The sequence below is a fragment of the Triturus cristatus genome, chromosome 4_1 (genome assembly GCF_964204655.1).
Source record: "Triturus cristatus chromosome 4_1, aTriCri1.1, whole genome shotgun sequence".
Classification (NCBI taxonomy): domain Eukaryota; kingdom Metazoa; phylum Chordata; class Amphibia; order Caudata; family Salamandridae; genus Triturus; species Triturus cristatus.
In genome coordinates, this window is record NC_140585.1 from 1,130,478,621 (window position 1) to 1,130,497,198 (window position 18,578).

General features: G+C 42.4%; 1 protein-coding gene across 7 annotated transcripts in view; it reads right to left on the reverse strand.

Annotated features, from left to right (window-relative positions):
* The window catches only part of CADPS2 (calcium dependent secretion activator 2), a 1,645,358-nt gene that overhangs the window by 1,169,173 nt on the left and 457,607 nt on the right, over positions 1–18,578 (reverse strand). For all 7 annotated transcript variants that reach the window (XM_085654189.1, XM_085654188.1, XM_085654187.1 and 4 more), the window contains exon 5: positions 11,684–11,920. In XM_085654189.1, the coding sequence (XP_085510315.1) occupies positions 11,684–11,920 (237 nt within the window). The remainder of the gene's footprint in view (positions 1–11,683; positions 11,921–18,578) is intronic.

Genomic DNA, 18,578 nt, shown 5'->3' on the forward strand with positions numbered 1-18,578 from the left:
AATTATAGGTACATGTTTGGGAGGAAACATGATCGTGAAACTCATCATGACCGAATGAGGAGATGGCGAGATGCTAGTATGTCAGAGGGATTATATCCTATGAGAACAGTTGACGAGAAGGAAGAAAGGAAGGGTATGGAGAGAGTTCCTGAGACAGAAGTGAGAAGATATGGAGTTAGCGATTATGAGGATGAGGTCTTGAATGACATGATTTACAAGAGACCACCTCCATATAGACCAGAACCAGAAGAGAGCACACCAGTTGTTTCTCCGATAAGAGATACATTGCGTATCATTGAGACAGAAGTTGTGACACCTGAATTAAGAAGTGGTAACCCTTTCAGAGAAAAAGAGGGAGAGAAAAGATGTGGTGATGAGAATACGAGAGAATTTGCCAGAACTACATCAGAACTGACTGAAAGGATTAGGGAACTAACGAAGAATCTAGAAGCTGTTACGGTGCCTGTAACTATAGGTCCGGTTATGCCTGTTTTTGATAAACAGAGGATGGGTGAAAATGGTCTGGTGGTTCCATATGTTGGGAATAAGATAACAAGTTTTGCTGGTCCTTCAGGAGATTCAGGAAAAAGGACAGAAGGTAATGATGATTTGAGACAATCCGGACGTGACACATGCAGTAGAGGATTAGAGGTACAGTCTAATTCAAGATTGGATACTAGTGATGCTAGTTGTTCAGGGATGCCAGTGTGAGAACCACAGAGGATGCCAGAAAAAGTGGTTCCAGTGAAAAGAACTACTGAAATAACAACTGAAGATTTGAATGAATGGATGAAAGTCCTTCAAAAGAGGGATAAAGATTCCCAGGCAATTGATGTGGCCAAGTTACGCATAGAATTAGAGGATCTTGTTGTAGGGACAGTTCCTACAGACATTCTAAAAAATCATCATGATGGAGAATTGTTATTCATGTGTAAAAACATTACCTGGAGAGCTAAAAATACACATGACAGGTTAAGAGCAATAGCGAATGAGCAAGGAGTTGACATTGATAAGGTAAAAGCATTGCAGAGGTCTTACAGGATGGATTTTACAGACAAGGATATTGAAAATTTGAATAGTAATGGTAGAACAGGACAGATTAAAGAGATGATCGCCTTATTGCGAAAATGGGGTGACGTAGAAAAATGGAAGGATAGGTGGTATAAGATAAGGGAAGAATCAGTGGACAGGACTTATTCAGCATTTCCTGTGAGAGAAAAAGAGAAAACAGTGGATGCTTATCCTATGAGAGAAATACCTGGAGGAGGATATGTACATGTTCCATGGACCAGACAGGATATTCTATCATTTACGAATGATTTTCCTCGACTGAGAGAAAAGCCCGTTGAGTGGTATAGGCAGGTAGACAGGTTTGTGAAATTGTCAAAAGTGCTGTGGATTGACCTGAATAGTCTGTTTGATATAATTGTTCCAGCAGACTTGTGGGCTGAGTGTAAAATAGTTGTAAGTTGGCCTACTGAAGAATATCCAAGAGATCAGAGAACAGGAGCACCAGATCCAGAGGTAATGAGGAAGTATGATCAGGTGATTGTATACCTGAAAAGTAAAGTACCTCCAAAAGAGACAGATTGGGTTAAGATAGATCAAACACATCAGGAAGCAAAAGAATCAGTTCATGCTTTTTATGAGAGGCTGATACTGGTTTTAAACAATTCAGTGGGGATGAGCACCTGGGTGACAAAGATTTGAGTCATTTTGTATACAGATTTGTATATGGCCTGAGATCTGAGATTAGTGAGAGAATTCGTGAGCATACAGTGGATTGGCAGAGTAAGAAAATAGATGAGATTCTGAGACATGCAAAGTACTTCAGTGATGAAATTGAAGCAAAACAGAGAAAGCTGAAAGAGAAAGCAATGTGGGCACAAGTGAAGGTTGCGGAGAGACAAGAAGCACAGTTGGTGGAACAGGCAAATAATTCAGGGAATAGGCCCAGATATGCAGGGAAAGGAAAGGGGAATCTTGAGGAAGCGAAGAGGAAGTTCCCTTGTCACAACTGTGGCCAACTGGGACATTGGAGATCTGAATGTACTAATCCACCATTAGCGAATAATGAGAGTAAAACCTTAAATCAACAGGTGCAGAACGAGGGGAATAATCAACAGCAGCAACAACAGAAGGTTGTGAGACAGCAGAGCCAAGAGCCAAAACCGCCCTTGCCGCAGAATAGAGGGTCACAAAAGTACAATCAGGATTCGGGATTCTACAATGAGGAGCAGGTAAACAAACCAAGGCGTTCTAACCAGGTACAACAGTATTTGTTAAAGAATGAAGGGAGTGAGTCTGAAGGTGATTATTGACGGTGCCGAGGAGAGGAGGAAGAGTGCATACTTGGTGCAACTCTAGAAATAGACCAGGCAGGACCATTTGTAGATGGGAAAATAAATGAAGAAAGTGTTACTTTTTTAGTAGACACAGGTGCGACAAGATCATCTGTCAGGTCAGCAGATATTAGAAATCTTCCTCTCTTGGATGAAGCAATCCAAGTAGTTGGTGTAGCCAATACACAAATCAAGACACGACTTACTGAACCAGTAAGGGTACAAATAGGGAAATTTTCGGAAATGCACAGATTTGTGGTCTGTGACACTAGTCCAGTGAACTTGTTGGGTAGGGATCTGTTATGTAAAATGAACTGTACAATTTTTTGTACTCCGGATGGAATAGCTTTTGAAACACAAGATGAAGATGTTTTGTACCGAATGACTCTAGATAATAGAGAAAGTGAGATGATTGGTACATATGCTGTGTTTAATCCAGAGGATTTGCCTCAAGAGCTGAGAGACACAGTGAAAAAGACAGTTTGGGATTTTACTGGAGAGGATGTGGGATTGATGAATAATGTAGATCCTGTGAAAATTTCAGTGAAAGAGGGAATTACTTATCCTAACATTCCTCAGTATAAAATGACACCAGAAATAATTGAAGGAATAACTCCTATAATTGAGAAAATGATTCAGCAAGGAGTTTTGAGAGAACTACTGAGTAGTCCGTGTAATTCATCGATAATGGGGCTAAAGAAACCTAATGGGAAGTTCAGGATTGTACAGGATTTGAGAAAAGTTAACAAAATTGTGGTGGCATGTTGTCCTATTGTGCCAAATCCGTCAGTGATTTTGTATCAGATTCCACATGATGCTGAGTGGTACACAGTGATTGATTTGTGTCATGCTTTCTTTTCAATTCCATTGCATCATGACAGCCAGCCGATTTTTGCATTTAGGTTTGGCCAGCGTATTTTAGCATGGTGTCGAATCCCACAGGGGTATACAGAGAGTCCTTCGATATTCAATCAGTTATTGAAAAAGTCATTGGAGAGTTTGATCATGCCTGAAAGCTCAGTACTAGTGCAGTATATTGATGACCAACTCGTGGCATCAAAGACACGTGAAGCTTGTGAAGTAGATACCATAGCTTTAGTGAATCATCTGGCAGATGGAGGGTTAAAGGTATCTCCAGCCAAATTGCAATTTTGCAAGAAAGAGGTGCATTATCTTGGACACAATATTGAAAAGGGTCTGAGAAAAGTGACTGATGACAGGATCAGAATTATCAGAGAAATGAAAGCCCCAAAGACCCAGAGAGAAGTGAGGATGTTTCTGGGGATGGTGGGTTATTGTCGTCAGTGGATAATTAACTTCTCGCTGATAGCAAAGCCACTGATTAAGTTGACAAAAAGTGAGATGAAAGACCCATTGGAACTAGATGGAGAACAAATGGCAGCATTTGAGGAGTTGAAGAGCAGAATGTGTGAAGCCCCTGCTTTAGGTATGCCAGACTATGAAAAAGAGTTTGAGTTGTACTGCAGTGAGAGAAATGGATGTGCACTTTCAGTGTTAATTCAGAAACATGGATTACTGAGAAGGCCTATTGCGTACTTCTCATCGACACTTGACCCTGTAGCTATGGGTTTACCAGGTTGTCTGAAATCTGTAGCTGCAACATGTAAAAGTCTGGAACAGAGTGAAGGAATCATAATGGGATATCCTGTAAGGGTATTTGTACCTCATAATGTGGCAATTCTTTTGACAAGAAGCAGAACTCAGTATATGTCACATAGTCGGCTGACTAAATATGAGAAAGTCATTTTGGGAGCATCAAATGTGACTCTTGAGAGATGTGTGAATGTGAATCCAGCAACATTATTGCCAGATAATGAAGGTGTGGGGATAAAGACAGAAGATGATCACAATTGTTTGGATGTGCTGGATTACTGTACAAAACCGAGACCAGACATAAGAGATCTTCCATTGCCTGAGAGTGATCATGTGCTGTTTGTGGATGGATCATGTCTGAGAAATGATGATGGTGTGCTGAGTGCAGCATATGCAGTGTGCAAAGTTTCAGAAGTTATGGAAGCATCGCCATTGAAAGGAGTGAAATCTGCACAAGTTGCTGAATTGGTGGCATTGACGAAAGCTTGTGAAATTGGGAAAGATCTGAGAGTGACTGTGATGACTGATAGTCAGTATGGATTTGGATTTGTGCATGATTTTGGCCAGCTTTGGCTACAGAGAGGTTTCTTGACATCGAGTGGGACTCCAATAAAGAATGCTGAGGTGATTGGAAGATTGCTTGAGGCGATACAGTTGCCTAAGGAATTAGCGGTTGTAAAATGTGCTGCTCATGGACAAGGAGATGATTTTGTGACAATTGGAAACGGATTTGCAAATGACATTGCACAGTATTGTGCTAAAAATAATCATTCGATTAATAGGGAACGAGAAGGGGAAATGTCTTTTTGTTCTGTGATGTTTACTAATGTCCTAGAAACGTGGGATGAGGTGAAACAGTTGCAGGATGAGGCAGGAAAGGAAGAAAAGAAAGACTGGATTAAGGCAGGTTGTGCCCCAAGAGAAACAGATCATGTCTGGATCTATAGAGATGGTAGACCAGTCATGCCTAACTCTATGTTGTCAGCAATGGAAAGGATGTATCATGGCCAGGGACATTTGGGAAGGGATGCGATGATCAGGTCTTTTAAACAGACTTGGTACAATGCAAAGTTCAGGACGATTGCAGAAAGCATTTGTCAAAGATGTTTGATTTGTCAGCAATTTAACACTGGGAAAAAGACAGTGGTGAGTCTAGGAACAATAGGCAGAGAAGGTGGTCCTTTTACCAGAATGCAGATTGATTTCATTGAAATGCCGCAAGTGAACAGATTGAGGTATGTTCTAGTGGTAGTCTGTTTGTTCGAAAGATGGGTGGAGGCCTATCCAACTAGGAGAAATGATGGAATAACAGTTGCAAAATTACTGTTGAGGGAGTTGATTCCTAGGTACGGATTTCCAGTAACGATTGAGTCTGATAGAGGTGGACACTTCTATAATGAGCTCATGAGTTTGATTTGTGAAGCATTGGGCATACAGCAGAAGCTACATTGTGCTTACAGACCAGAGGCTTCTGGTGTTGTGGAGCAGATAAATGGCACAATTAAGAACAGGATTGGTAAGATGTGTTTAGCCACTGGAATGAAATGGCCTGATGTCTTGCCTCTAGTACTAATGACTATTAGATCTACTCCAGATAGAACTACTGGTTTGAGTCCACATGAAATTTTGATGGGACGTGCAATGCGTCATGCATTTGTACCTGTCAATAAGTTGATGACAATAACTGATGACATGATTCTGGATTACTGTAAAGGCCTGGCTGACGCAGTTCATTCTGTATTTCACCAGGTTGGAGAAGACGCTACTACACTTGAGAAGAAGCAAGCTCATGATCTGAATCCAGGGGACTGGGTGAGGATTAAAGTGCACAGAAGAAGAAATTGCTTGGTTCCAAGGTGGGGAAGACCAAGACAAGTCATTCTGACTACGACAACTGCAGTGAAGTGTGCTGGTGTGAAAAACTGGGTGCATGCAAGTCATACTCTGAGAGTTCCAAACCCAAAGGATGGGACTGGTAAAGAGTATTTTGAAGAGTCAGATTCCAGTGATGATGAAGAAACAGAACCAGTAAAGAGAAATCAAAATTCTGGAAGAGCTGAAGGAGAAAGAGAGTCAGGTGATTCTTTCTTTCCAGGAGAGACTTCAAGAGAAACATTGAGAGTTTCAAAAGGGATATCAGATTCTGTGAGAGAGCCCGAAGTTCCAACAAGCAGTGGAAAAGAAAGAAGAGAAAAGAGCAGTTCCACAGAGACTACTCCTGCATCAGATGAGGAGGTTGAAAATCCACTTGAGATTACATATGAAGAAGTAGGGTCAGAAGAAGATAGAGAGGGACAAATTGCGGAAGACCCCCGAGGAGGTGTAGGGAATATTCCTGATGAGCTAGGTGAAGGGACAAGTAGACAGCAAGAAGATTGCGTGTTGGAGACCCGAGGAGGGAAAGAAATAGGGAAGTCTTAAACAGTGGTGATAAAGAGTGTGAAGCAAAAGAAAACTGCTGAAGAACAAGAGGCATTTGAAACAGAATCGGACGAGAGTGAGAATGAAAAATCAGAAGGTCGAGTTCTGAGAAAGAGAACTTGGATTGGAGAAAGAAATAATAAAGAGACAAGACCAAAAAAGGTTGTAAGAGGAGATCTTTGGCCTAACAACAGAGTAAAGAAGCTGAGATACAGACTGATAAGACCAAATACATCGAAAGCTGAACAAGTGAATGAGGTGTCAAGTCAAAACGAAGTGAAGAGAAAGGAGCAAAAGGAGTCAAAAGAACCCGAGGAGATAAAGAGAATTAGAAGACCCAACCAAAAGTACAGATCACCGGAATGGTCTTATGTGGCACTGTCTGAAGGAGGAGAAGAAGAAGAAACAGTGAATCGAGATGATCCGGAGGGGATCTTGAGAAAAGTGGTTGAGGAAAAGGAAAAGTCTGTTGGAATCTTAAAAGTTATCCTGACTGACATTGGAGAAGAGTCGGATGCACAGGATGTTGTTGATGATCTGATACAATTTGATATTGCTGAAGAAGGAGTGAAGAGTGATGAATATCCAAATTGAGTGAACTGAAGAAATCACTTGGTGAAAAGTGAAAAGGAGAAAGTCTGAAATTTAGCTGTCTGAAGTAATCCAGAAATAAAGAATTGCAGTAGTGGAGTAGTAGAGGCTAAGTCAAAAGACACGGTCAAAGTAGTAAAATGGCTAACATAGAGAATAATCAAAGTAGATGTGCCTTCTTGAAAAGATGGTGTAGAATGTGCTGTTGCTGTACTGGATTAATAATGCTACTATGGGGTGTTTTAGCTTTATTAGTTACATTTAGAGTTACAATAGATACATTTGAGATACATACTGAGAATGAGACTAATGTAGAAAAGAATTCACAAAAAGTAGTTCCAACTAGAATTAGTAATACTTACATGCATAAAGATAGGTCAATTAATGATTTTTCTAGTAATGTTTTTTCAAAATTATTGTATGAATATGTGAAGACAATGGAAGTAAGGGATTGCTACGTATGTATGCAGTTACCTGCATCCGTTTCAGAGGGTGTTACTTATCACCATTTACCAGCTACGTATGGAATTTCATGTAGTGTGTTGAGTAGTGTTTTCTATTTGTTAGGGAAAATAAATTATGAGATGTCTAACAAAGATAATATTTTTGGGCAATTGTCTATGAACAAAAGGCTGAATCCAGATTGGGGTGTTTGTGTTGTAAAAACAGGGGAGGGAAAAAGGAATTAATCAAAAGAAATATTGAAAAGAGAAATAAGAGGTCAAAAAGAGATCCACAAGAAATAGAATTAGAAGAATTGAGGGAGAGTGTTTACTTGGAGACGAAGAGGGATGATGAAAGGGAGTCTGGTGTGTAGTGTTGTGAAAAAGAAAAAGACATTTCCAATTTCTCCTAAAATGGGACTAAATTTGACAAATTTTAAAAAATTTTTGGCTTGTTTATTTGGTGATAATATCACCAAAGGGGGGATTGCTGGAGCAGAGTTCTCTGTTGAAAATCTATTGGGTTTTTAAGCTCCGGTTTGTCTATATGTCGAAATTTAAAAATATTAATTTGTAACGTTAATTATTTGTTTTGTGTGAAAATTCTGATTAATCAACATGAACTAACAAGAGAAATTACACGTGGGAAAGCATACGTGTTGCTTAATAATAATGTGCAGGTTTTATTAAATGAATGTTGCTAAGTGTTGTTTGTTTTAAAGCACAAAACGCTTTTTGAAATAACGTGTACTAATGCTTAAATATGTTGCAGATGGCTAGTTAATTACATACACATAAGGGTATTAGTGGGAATTAACACTGTTTAATCATTGCGATGATGTAGTAATGTTGTTTGTATTTCTTTCGATTAAGATGGTTCATTTTGGCCTAAGACAAGATGGCTACCGTTTGCAGCCTGTATTCGAGTGATTGAATTTTGATGAGAGGGCCTTGCTGAACATGGTTGAGAGTCACCTGACCACAGCCTTCGCCTGGTTTAAAAGTTTTCCGTGAGGACAGCAGTTCTGGGCGTAAGTCCAAGTCCTTGGGCAAGGATAAAGTACAATGAACATTGTCCAGTTTGTGGTGACTCTGCTAAGATATCAAGGAAGAGCGGCTTCGAAAGAAACATTTGTAAATTTGAGTTTCCTTCTTCCGTTTTTATTTTTGTGATTTTTCTGAGCGGAGATTTTCCAAATGTAGCGATGCTACATCCTTTCCTGCTCGCTCTGCTCAGCGGCTCAACGGAAATCAAGAACATTTTATGTTGCTATTATTTTGTAATTTTGATTATAAATATACTAGACTAGAGAGGGTTCGTGTTCATTGCATTTGGATTTCTGAGGCCACTTCTTTCCGAACTTGCGTTGGTGAGGATCGATGCTGTGAGGACGGCGACTTAGGAGACTTCCACTAAGAGACCTGTCCTGACTCATTTATGACATTTAGCTAGAATAGGTAACTATGAGAATAATGATTTTATTTTGATTGCATTTCTAATTGAACTAATTTTAGATAAAGAATCATAATTTTAAAATATAGTGTTGGTGGTTATTTCTTGTCAATTATTGAGTACTCTATTGTGATTATTGTTGTTTAAATCATGACTAAAGACAGTGTCAATTAGGTCTTATCGACCTTGTTGTAGATGCAGGGTGTTTAGAAGGTTTCCTCTCTCATGGTTGGTACTTATAGAGTAATCTGAGTGTATGTTAGTGAAATGGGCCCAAGTGTATGGTGAGTGTATGTGTGTATATCTGTGAAATTACTCTATCCATGGAAGTAGGGAGAATTTATATGCCCTGATCTGCACCAGTACTAGATGTTATAACGCTAATTTTTTTCAGACTTTGAATAATTTTAAATAGGACACGGTTGGACCTGAGCCAGTTTGCAGGGTTGCCTCCAAAATATTTGCCTTCTGTTGCTGTACCCTTTTTTGTTAGCTTTAGGACTCTGTCACTTTTTTCCAGTTAACCAGTGGTAAAGTGCTTGTGCTTTCTCCCTAAAAAATGGTACAATTGGCATATACCTCATTGACACATTTACTAAATGGTAATACATTTACCCAGGGCATGTAATTAATTACTTGTGGGCATGCTGCACTCATTGTGCCACCCACTAAAAGAGCACTTTTAACACATGTCTCAGGCCTGCCTCAAACTGTAGTGCAGTTTTAAATTGTCATTTCAACCTGGCAAAATAAAACTTTTACCTGGCCCAAACCTTCCTTTTAATGCACATAAGTCATGCCTAATGTACACCCTAAAGGCTCACAGGACAGTGTGCTTTGTATTCAAAAAGTAGGACATGTGTACTTAGGTTTTATATGTGCTGCCAGTGAAAAAGTTCTAAAGTTGTAATTAAGGCCTAGCTCTTTCATTGACTAACACTGGGTTATCTTATTACATGTAATGAGTGCTAACATTAGATTAGGAGCAGATAGAAATATGCTGGTTATACTCAAATAAACTGTGATTTAAAATCGTCTTTGATGGAAAAAGTTGGATTTTAAGTTAAAAAAAAGAAGTAAAATGCCATTTTTAAATAGTTAGCATTTTCTTGTCTCGAAAACTTGTGCCCTCTTCTAGTGTTCTGAGTCACATGACTGTGAATGTCTCTGTTGTTGGGGTTTGTGTATTATTTCCAGTCAGTAACACAAAGGCAGCTTAGGTGTGGACAGGGTGGGCCATCTTGACAGGATGGCTGGGGAAGGGCTCTGTCCAACCCCACTTACACTTTAAAGGGCTTGGTCTCTTTGAACACACAAAGTAATTTGATACAAGACCTGCGTTTGGTCACTCCTAGACAGAATGGACCTCCCACCACATTAGAGTTTCCTCCCCTCTTATTGAATTCTACAAGAAGCTGAAGACCTGGCTTATCAACTAACCAACCTGGCATAGGCAGGGCTAGGCATACACACCTCCTCAGTGCAAGATACCATCAACAGTGGTCTTTACAAATACACATAACATTACAAGGCAAATAACTTGCCAGATGTGAGGGGTAGGGCAGGGAATCCCCTGTACAAAAACTGACACCAGGTATAAATACTGGACCTCCAGAGCCACTCAGCAGTACACCCATGGACCTGTGGAAGATTCAGAAGGTGGCAGAAGGACTGCCCTGCTGCTGAAATGACACCCTTGCTGCCCTACTGTCTGAGGAAGGAAGATTAGACCTGGTTCTTGGAACCCAGCGCCACCAGAGTGACTGCAAGAACTAATTAGCTAGTCTCGTCAATGTTTCATTGAAACAGATGGAGTGCAATGCAGCCCAATGTGGTACCTCGCATTGCAGCACCTGGCTACTCTTGACCGGCGGCGACACCGGAACTGGGACAGCGTTGCAGCCCAATGCAGGACCTCGCATCACAGCACCAAGGACAAAAAGGTACAAATCCCAGCAGAAGCCTTGGTCCTGAACCCAGTTTGCACTTCATCACTGTCAGCCTGAACTTATGACTTTTTCCTGGCCCAGCGAGACCAGGTGACCGCAGATTCTGTTTCATTGTGCTTGTTCCACTTAAAACTTTGAAAGTAAATATCTCTGATTTTATTAATTGGATTTGCCGTTTTGCTATAATTTTATTTATTAAAATGTACTCTATTCTAAATTGTTTTGGGATTTTTCTTGTGTAGTGTTTTCACTTCATTACTATGTGCTGAATAAATACTGCACATATTGCCTTTAAGTTAAGCTTGACGTCTTTGGGCCGAGCACCCTGAGGGTTAAGCAAAGGGTAAATTAGTGACTTTTGTGGTTCATCTCGACAAAGATTGTTATTGTTGCCTGAGGGGGGTTTCCACCCCCCTCAATCAATAACCCAATTGTTTAACTCCCAAACGTGCAGGGACATTTTAGTACAATGTGTTTCTTAACCCTCTGGTGTGTGCAGCAGGTAGATGGCCTTAAAAAGGGCAGATTTCTTCAACATAACTCCTCTCATAGAGTCAAATGACTGAAGCCCCGTTTCTTGAGCAGGTATGCAATGAGATTAGTTTTCTGATTTATAATTTAAGGCTTAATACCCAGCCCAAATCTTTGTGATTTAAAGTAAACAATCAATTTAGATTCTCTTCTATGGTGTAGGATTGCATCCTTCTACTGACCTGCTTTTTAGCTGTAATCACTTACGGCCTGCCCATAACAAACTCATCTTTCAACCAATGGCACCTCCGTTTAGACGACACGAATAAGTACAGCCATTTTATTTGATGATGACATTTGAAAAGATCAACAGAAAAATACATGCAAACATGCACTTACCTCCAAAGTAAAAGACAGAACCACATCCGATTTTGAAAGCTGAGTTTCATTCTCATCACCAATGTCCAGAAACGCTGAATTTTGGGTTCGCTTCAATTTTTGCAGCTTAAATTCTGGGCCACCTTTGGAAACTGGAAGACTCTCCAGATTTGCCATTAAGAGATTCACTGAAGACTTCAGCTCTTCTATATACATGTTCTCCATCTCTTTTGCAACAAATTTTGGAAATTTTCTTTCCTGAACAACATAGGGGGAAAATGTAATTAAAATCCTTCCAGCGTGCCATTTTATTATTTGCATGCACAAAAGTCATTCAGTTTTAAATTCTGTAGGACAAAACTGTTGGGTCAATGGGAAGACACTGGGAAAAATGTGTAAGCCTGCATACTTTCGAAATAGACAATCAATATATAAGTAGAATAAAACGAGTGAGTATTTCTCTAAAGTCCATAAACCATGTCATAAGGTATAGCAAGTTGATTCTTAATGCAGTATTACATCCTTTTAACTAAGAAAAGCCACAAAATACTGTGATGTTCGTTTGCTTTCGTGTTCTTTGACAAAACAATCCAATCAAATCAAATCAAAGAAACTTTATTCGATCCATTTAAGAATACAGATCATAAAAGTACAAAGCAATAAAAACATTTATAATCGAATCAGTTTGGACACCAGTCCTAATTTAATTCTTTGGAAGTATCCTTGTTCAAGAGACATCTTTAGAAAGACACACAGCAAGCTCGAGTATGCATCACCTGCGCTTTAATAAATCACTCCCGCCCCAGTGGGCGTGTCTCAATGCCTCTCGGCATTCTGGTATTTGCAGTTTCCAAACCCTAATACATCCCATGTGGGTTTCGCCATGTGCCTCACTTGTTCACCATTTATCCTCGGTGGGCACAAGCAGCTAAACAAAAGGCGCTGTCAATCTCAATCACTCACTACGGGCATCTTTTGTCCTTAAAGGCTGCGTCAGGACCCCCTGACGTTGCTGGTCCGCTGTTGTGCAGAGGGTCATCCTCGCGGCTTAGGTTTCAGCACTTACATCCACTTACAAAGGTTGCCCCAATGAGAATGTCGACCCAAAAGCTCGCCTCTCAATTGAGTGCTGCAGCCGCTAAAAGCTTCTGCTTTAAAATTGTAGGCTCTACGCGTTTCGGACGTATCCTTGTTCACGAGCCATCTTTAGAAAGACACACAGCAAGCTCGAGTATTGGTCACCTGTGCTTTAATAAATCACTCCCGCCCAAGTGGGCGCGTCTCTTTGCCTCTCGGCCTTCTGGTATTTGCACTGTCCAAACCCTAATACATCCCTTGTGGGTTTCGCCATGTGCCTCATTTGTTCACCATTTATCCTCGGTGGGCACAAGCAGCTAAACGAAAGGCGCTGTCAATCTCAAGCACTCACTAAGGGCATGTTTTGTCCTTAAAGGCTGCGTCAGGGGATATATATATATATATATATATATGATTAGAGATTGGCCGTTTCTTGAGCAGCACTCGCAGGCTGGCTGCAAACAGACAGGCGGATCGTGCAGGGACACGCGCCTCAGGTTCCAGCCGACGCGTTTCGGGCATTGCGCCCTTCCTCCATGGGCTTTCCAATAGGAAATGGCACAAGAGACCACCAGTGGGGTTATACTCTTTGGACCACCAGTCCCAGAATGCTTAGCGTTTTACTCACCTGTGCGCTATTTCGTAATAAATACTGAGGGGATTCACTGGTGGTCTCTTGTGCCATTTCTTATTGGAAAGCCCATGGAGGAAGGGCGCAATGCCCGAAACGCGTCGGCCGGAGCCTGAGGCGCGTGTCCCTGCACTATCCGCCTGTCTATTTGCAGCCAGCCTGCGAGTGCTGCTCAAGAAATGGCCAATCTCTAATCATATTGTGTGGCCCTGGCCTGGGCCATGAGCTAGCACCGTCACAATATCCTGGTGAGTCCGCTGATGTTTCCACCTGGACTTCGATGCGGAGCGGGCTGAATGCTGTGTTCATTAACAGGTGGCAAGGCTGTGGACAATTGAGAGGCGCCTCTTACGAACTGTGCTCCCCAAATTTCATGACTTTGGTTACAACCCACTGGGGTTATACTCTTTGGACCACCAGTCCCAGAATGCTTAGCGTTTTACTCACCTGTGCGCTATTTCGTAATAAATACTGAGGGGATTCACTGGTGGTCTCTTGTGCCATTTCTTATCAGAAAGCCCATGGAGGAAGGGCGCAATGCCCGAAACGCGTTGGCCGGAGCCTGAGGCGCATGTCCCTGCACGATCCGCCTGTCTGTTTGCAGCCAGCCTGCGAGTGCTGCTCAAGAAACGGCCAATCTCTAATCATATTGTGTGGCCCTGGCCTGGGCCACGAGCTAGCACCGTCAAAATATCGTGGTGAGTCCACTGATGTTTCCACCTGGACTTCGATGCGGAGTGGGCTGAACGCTGTGTTCATTAACAGGTGGCAAGGCTGTGGACAATTGAGAGGTGTCTCTTACGAACTGTGCTCCCCAAATTTCAAGACTTTGATTACAACCCACTGGGGTTATACTCTTTGGACCACCAGTCCCAGAATGCTTAGCGTTTTACTCACCTGTGCGCTATTTCGTAATAAATACTGAGGGGATTCACTGGTGGTCTCTTGTGCCATTTCTTATTGGAAAGCCCATGGAGGAAGGGCGCAATGCCCGAAACGCGTCGGCCGGAGCCTGAGGCGCGTGTCCCTGCACGATCCGCCTGTCTGTTTGCAGCCAGCCTGCGAGTGCTGCTCAAGAAACGGCCTATCTCTAATCATATATTGTGTGGCCCTGGCCTGGGCCACGAGCTAGCACCGTCAAAATATCCTGGTGAGTCCGCTGATGTTTTCACCTGGACTTCGATGCGGAGTGGGCTGAATGCTGTCTTCATTAACAGGTGGCAAGGCTGTGGACAATTGAGAGGTGCCTCTTACGAACTGTGCTCCCCAAATTTCAAGACTTTGGTTACAACCCACTGGGGTTATACTCTTTGGACCACCAGTCCCAGAATGCTTAGCGTTTTACTCACCTGTGCGCTATTTCGTAATAAATACTGAGGGGATTCACTGGTGGTCTCTTGTGCCATTTCTTATTGGAAAGCCCATGGAGGAAGGGCGCAATGCTCGAAATGCGTCGGCCGGAGCCTGAGGCGTGTGTCCCTGCACGATCCGCCTGTCTGTTTGCAGCCAGCCTGCGAGTGCTGCTCAAGAAACGGCCAATCTCTAATCATATTGTGTGGCCCTGGCCTGGGCCACGAGCTAGCACCGTCACAATATCCTGGTGAGTCCGCTGATGTTTCCACCTGGACCTCGATGTGGAGCGGGCTGAATGTTGTGTTCATTAACAGGTGGCAAGGCTGTGGACAATTGAGAGGTGCCTCTTACGAACTGTGCTCCCCAAATTTCAAGACTTTGGTTACAACCCACTGGGGTTATTCTCTTTGGACCACCAGTCCCAGAATGCTTAGCGTTTTACTCACCAGTGCGCTATTTCGTAATAAATACTGAGGGGATTCACTGGTGGTCTCTTGTGCCATTTCTTATTGGAAAGCCCATGGAGGAAGGGCGCAATGCCCAAAACGCGTCGGCCGGAGCCTGAGGCGTGTGTCCCTGCACGATCCGCCTGCCTGTTTGCAGCCAGCCTATGAGTGCTTCTCAAGAAACGGCCAATCTCTAAATATATATATATATATATATATATATATATATATATATATATATTTATATATATATATATATATATATATATATATATATATATATAGATCCCTATAAACATGAATATAATGAAAATAAATAAATGTGCCTAACCAGTAAAACAATGGTGGGGAGAAGGAGGTAGCTCACCGTCACTGAAAAAGATGTTGTAGCACTCTCTGACCCACTGCTGCATTCCTGTGAACTGCAGAGTAAGTAATGCTTAGTAAATGTGGGTCTACTTTCCAGGCAGCTGTACGGCAAATGTTCTGAAGTAACACACCAGCAAACAGCACCCTTCAGGCAGATATAACTCTTGTAGAATGGGCGTGCACTGATGTCTGCAATGGTTTGCCTGCAACTTGATGACAATAGTGAATTGTATTTGATATCCACCTAGCAATGCTTTGTTTAGAAAGAGGATAACCTTTTAGGATGAGCGGTTCATTTCCCTAACTCTTCTGGCAGATGTTAAAGCTAAGAGGAGAGCAACCTTCCAGGAAATTAATTTAATATCCACTCTGTGAATGATTTCAAACGGATGCTTCATAAGCTGTGAGATCACAAGTTTAATTGCCGGAGCGGAGGAGGTCGTCTTACTGGCAGAAAATCTCTAAGTAATCCCTAGAGGAATTGTTTAACTATTCTGGCAGACCATAAGGAGGATGATGTGGGTGATTTCCTGAAGCGGGAGATGGCTGCCCAGTCGACCTTGATGGATGCATGAGTCAATCCTGATCTCGCTAAGTGCAGAAGATATGGGAGGATCTCTTCAGGCAAAGAGGAGAATAAATGCACGTTAGCTTGTTGACACTATATGCAAAATTGCTTCCAGTGAAGGCGATAGGTTTTGTTTGCACTTTCTGCACGGGCTCTGAACAGTATGTCCCTGCAGTCTGAACAGATGTGGCAAATTTATTGTACTCAGGAGCTCGGCCAGTAAGTGAAGAGACACTGAATCCCGGTGCAACACCTGTCCCTGGAACTTTGTTAGAAGAGATGATATCAGCTTCAACTGGGTGTGAGGTTTCTCAGAGAGGAGAAAGAACTCCATAAGCTAATGCTGGTGTGGCCATATCAGGGCTATTAAGTTCATCCTGCATGGTTCAGCCTTCATCTTCATGAGGACCCTCGGGAGGAGAGGAATTGGAGGAAAGGCGTAAGCAAAGATTCCAGACCATACCATTGAAAATGCATTCCCCCATGATCTCTGATGGTCATGCCAGCTTGCGAAGAACCTGCATTTCCTGTTCTGGAGGGTTGCAAAGAGGTCAAGATTCGGTGTGCCCCACCGGAGAAAGATGTTGTTTGAGAATTTTCTGATCCAGCTCCCATTTATGGCAAGATGACCTCAGTCTGCTGAGAGTGCCCGCTATTATGTTTTGTTTTATGGGGACATGTTCCGCCCACAGATGCACTCTGCGGTGGATGGACCATTCCCAGATGCCTAGTTCCTCTTGAGAGAGGAGGTGTGATATTGTACTGCCCTGCTTGTTGATGTAGTGCAGCATGGTCATTTTGCTGTTTGAATGAGCACTGCTGATTTCTTTAAACATGGAAGGAAAGCCTGCAAGGCTAGATGCTCTGCCTTGAGTGCTAGCAGATTGATATGAAAATGCAGATGAGACTTTTGCCACCTGCCTCTGACCCGAAGCTCTTGAAGGTACGCTCCCCATCCTTCTAGGGAGGCGTCGGTAGTTATGACCATTGGAGAAGGTTAACTTAGGAAAGAAATGCCGACTGACAGATTTGCCTGTTGAGTCCACCAGGATAAGGTATTGACCATGGCCAGAGTGACGTTGAGGAGATCATCGAAAGGCCTTGTTGCCTGTAGCCATTTTTTTAAAAATTTGTCCTGGAGCCAACGCATCCTTAGACAGCAGAATGTAACCAGAAGAATGGATGACATCATCCCTAATAGGGATTTGTAAAGGTGAACGGAAAGAAACCCTTTGCTAAGGACATCAATTTTAATTGTCTTTCTGCTGTCGGGTACGCTTTGTTGAGCATGTCACTCCCAGGAATGTGATGTTCTTTGATGGGTTTAAGACTGACCTTCTCTGGTTCAGTGTAAGGACCAGCTTCCTTAACAGGATTGTGCAGGCAGCTGTTGATGTCTGTGCAGCATGATGGGAAGGTGCCTCGACTACCAATCATCTAGATACGGGAACACTTGGTGGTTTTGTTATCTCAAGGAAGCTGCCACCAGTGCTAAACACTTTGAGATTATTCGAGGGCAGACTTAAGGCCGAAAGGAATGACCCTGAACTGGTAAGGCTGTTGGCTACTATGAATTATAGGAATTTTCTGTTCAATGGATGGGTGGGGATGGGAAAGTTTGCATCATGAAGGTCGAGAGTTATCATATAACTTCCCTGATTTAGTAGCAACAGAATGCCCTGCAATATTACCATCCAGAATAACTGATTTTTGAGATAGGTTATCAGATTTGTCTGGTCTAGAATTGGGCGCCATTCTTTGAGCTTTTTGCAGACCAAGAAGAAACAGGAATAGAATACCTTCCCTTGCTGTGAGGCAGGAACTCTTTCCAAGGCTCCTTTCTTGAGCATTGTTATGACCTCCAACTTGATAAGGTGTAGATGTTTTGGAAAAGAGGATTGAGGTGGGGGTAGGGTCTGGATGTTCCAATATATGGCCTAATTAAAATAAGGTTTAATACCCACTGGTCTGTACTTATCACTTGCCAGTGATGGAGATAGCTGGATATTCTTCCTCCTAGCCTGACAAGTAATAAAAGGGTACTAGCCGGGGACTGTAAGCAGTCATTGACGACGGCCCATGTCCTCTCCTTGGAGTCCCACTCTACCTCTTGGTGCAGGGCTATTGTAGACAGCTCGTGGTGGGTGGCATTGAGAGCACTGGGGATGAAATCGCTGTGAGGAAGATGAATATGAGGAGTAGCAATACTGTTGGTAACCTCCCCGGTAGGAGGGAAGTTCTCTTCCTCAGGCAACTTCAAAGGGCATACTGAAGCATTCCTAACGACTTAACTGTGCCTGTTTTTATGGTGTGCATCGCTTCATCAATGTGCTTGCTGAACAGGGCTTCCCAATCGAGAGTGAGATCCAGTATTTTGCTTTGGACCCCTGGCCTAAAAGAGGCAGCTTTGAACCAGCCCTGCCTTCTTAGCACAGCCACCTGCAAGTTGTCTGAATACAGTAGTGGTAAAGT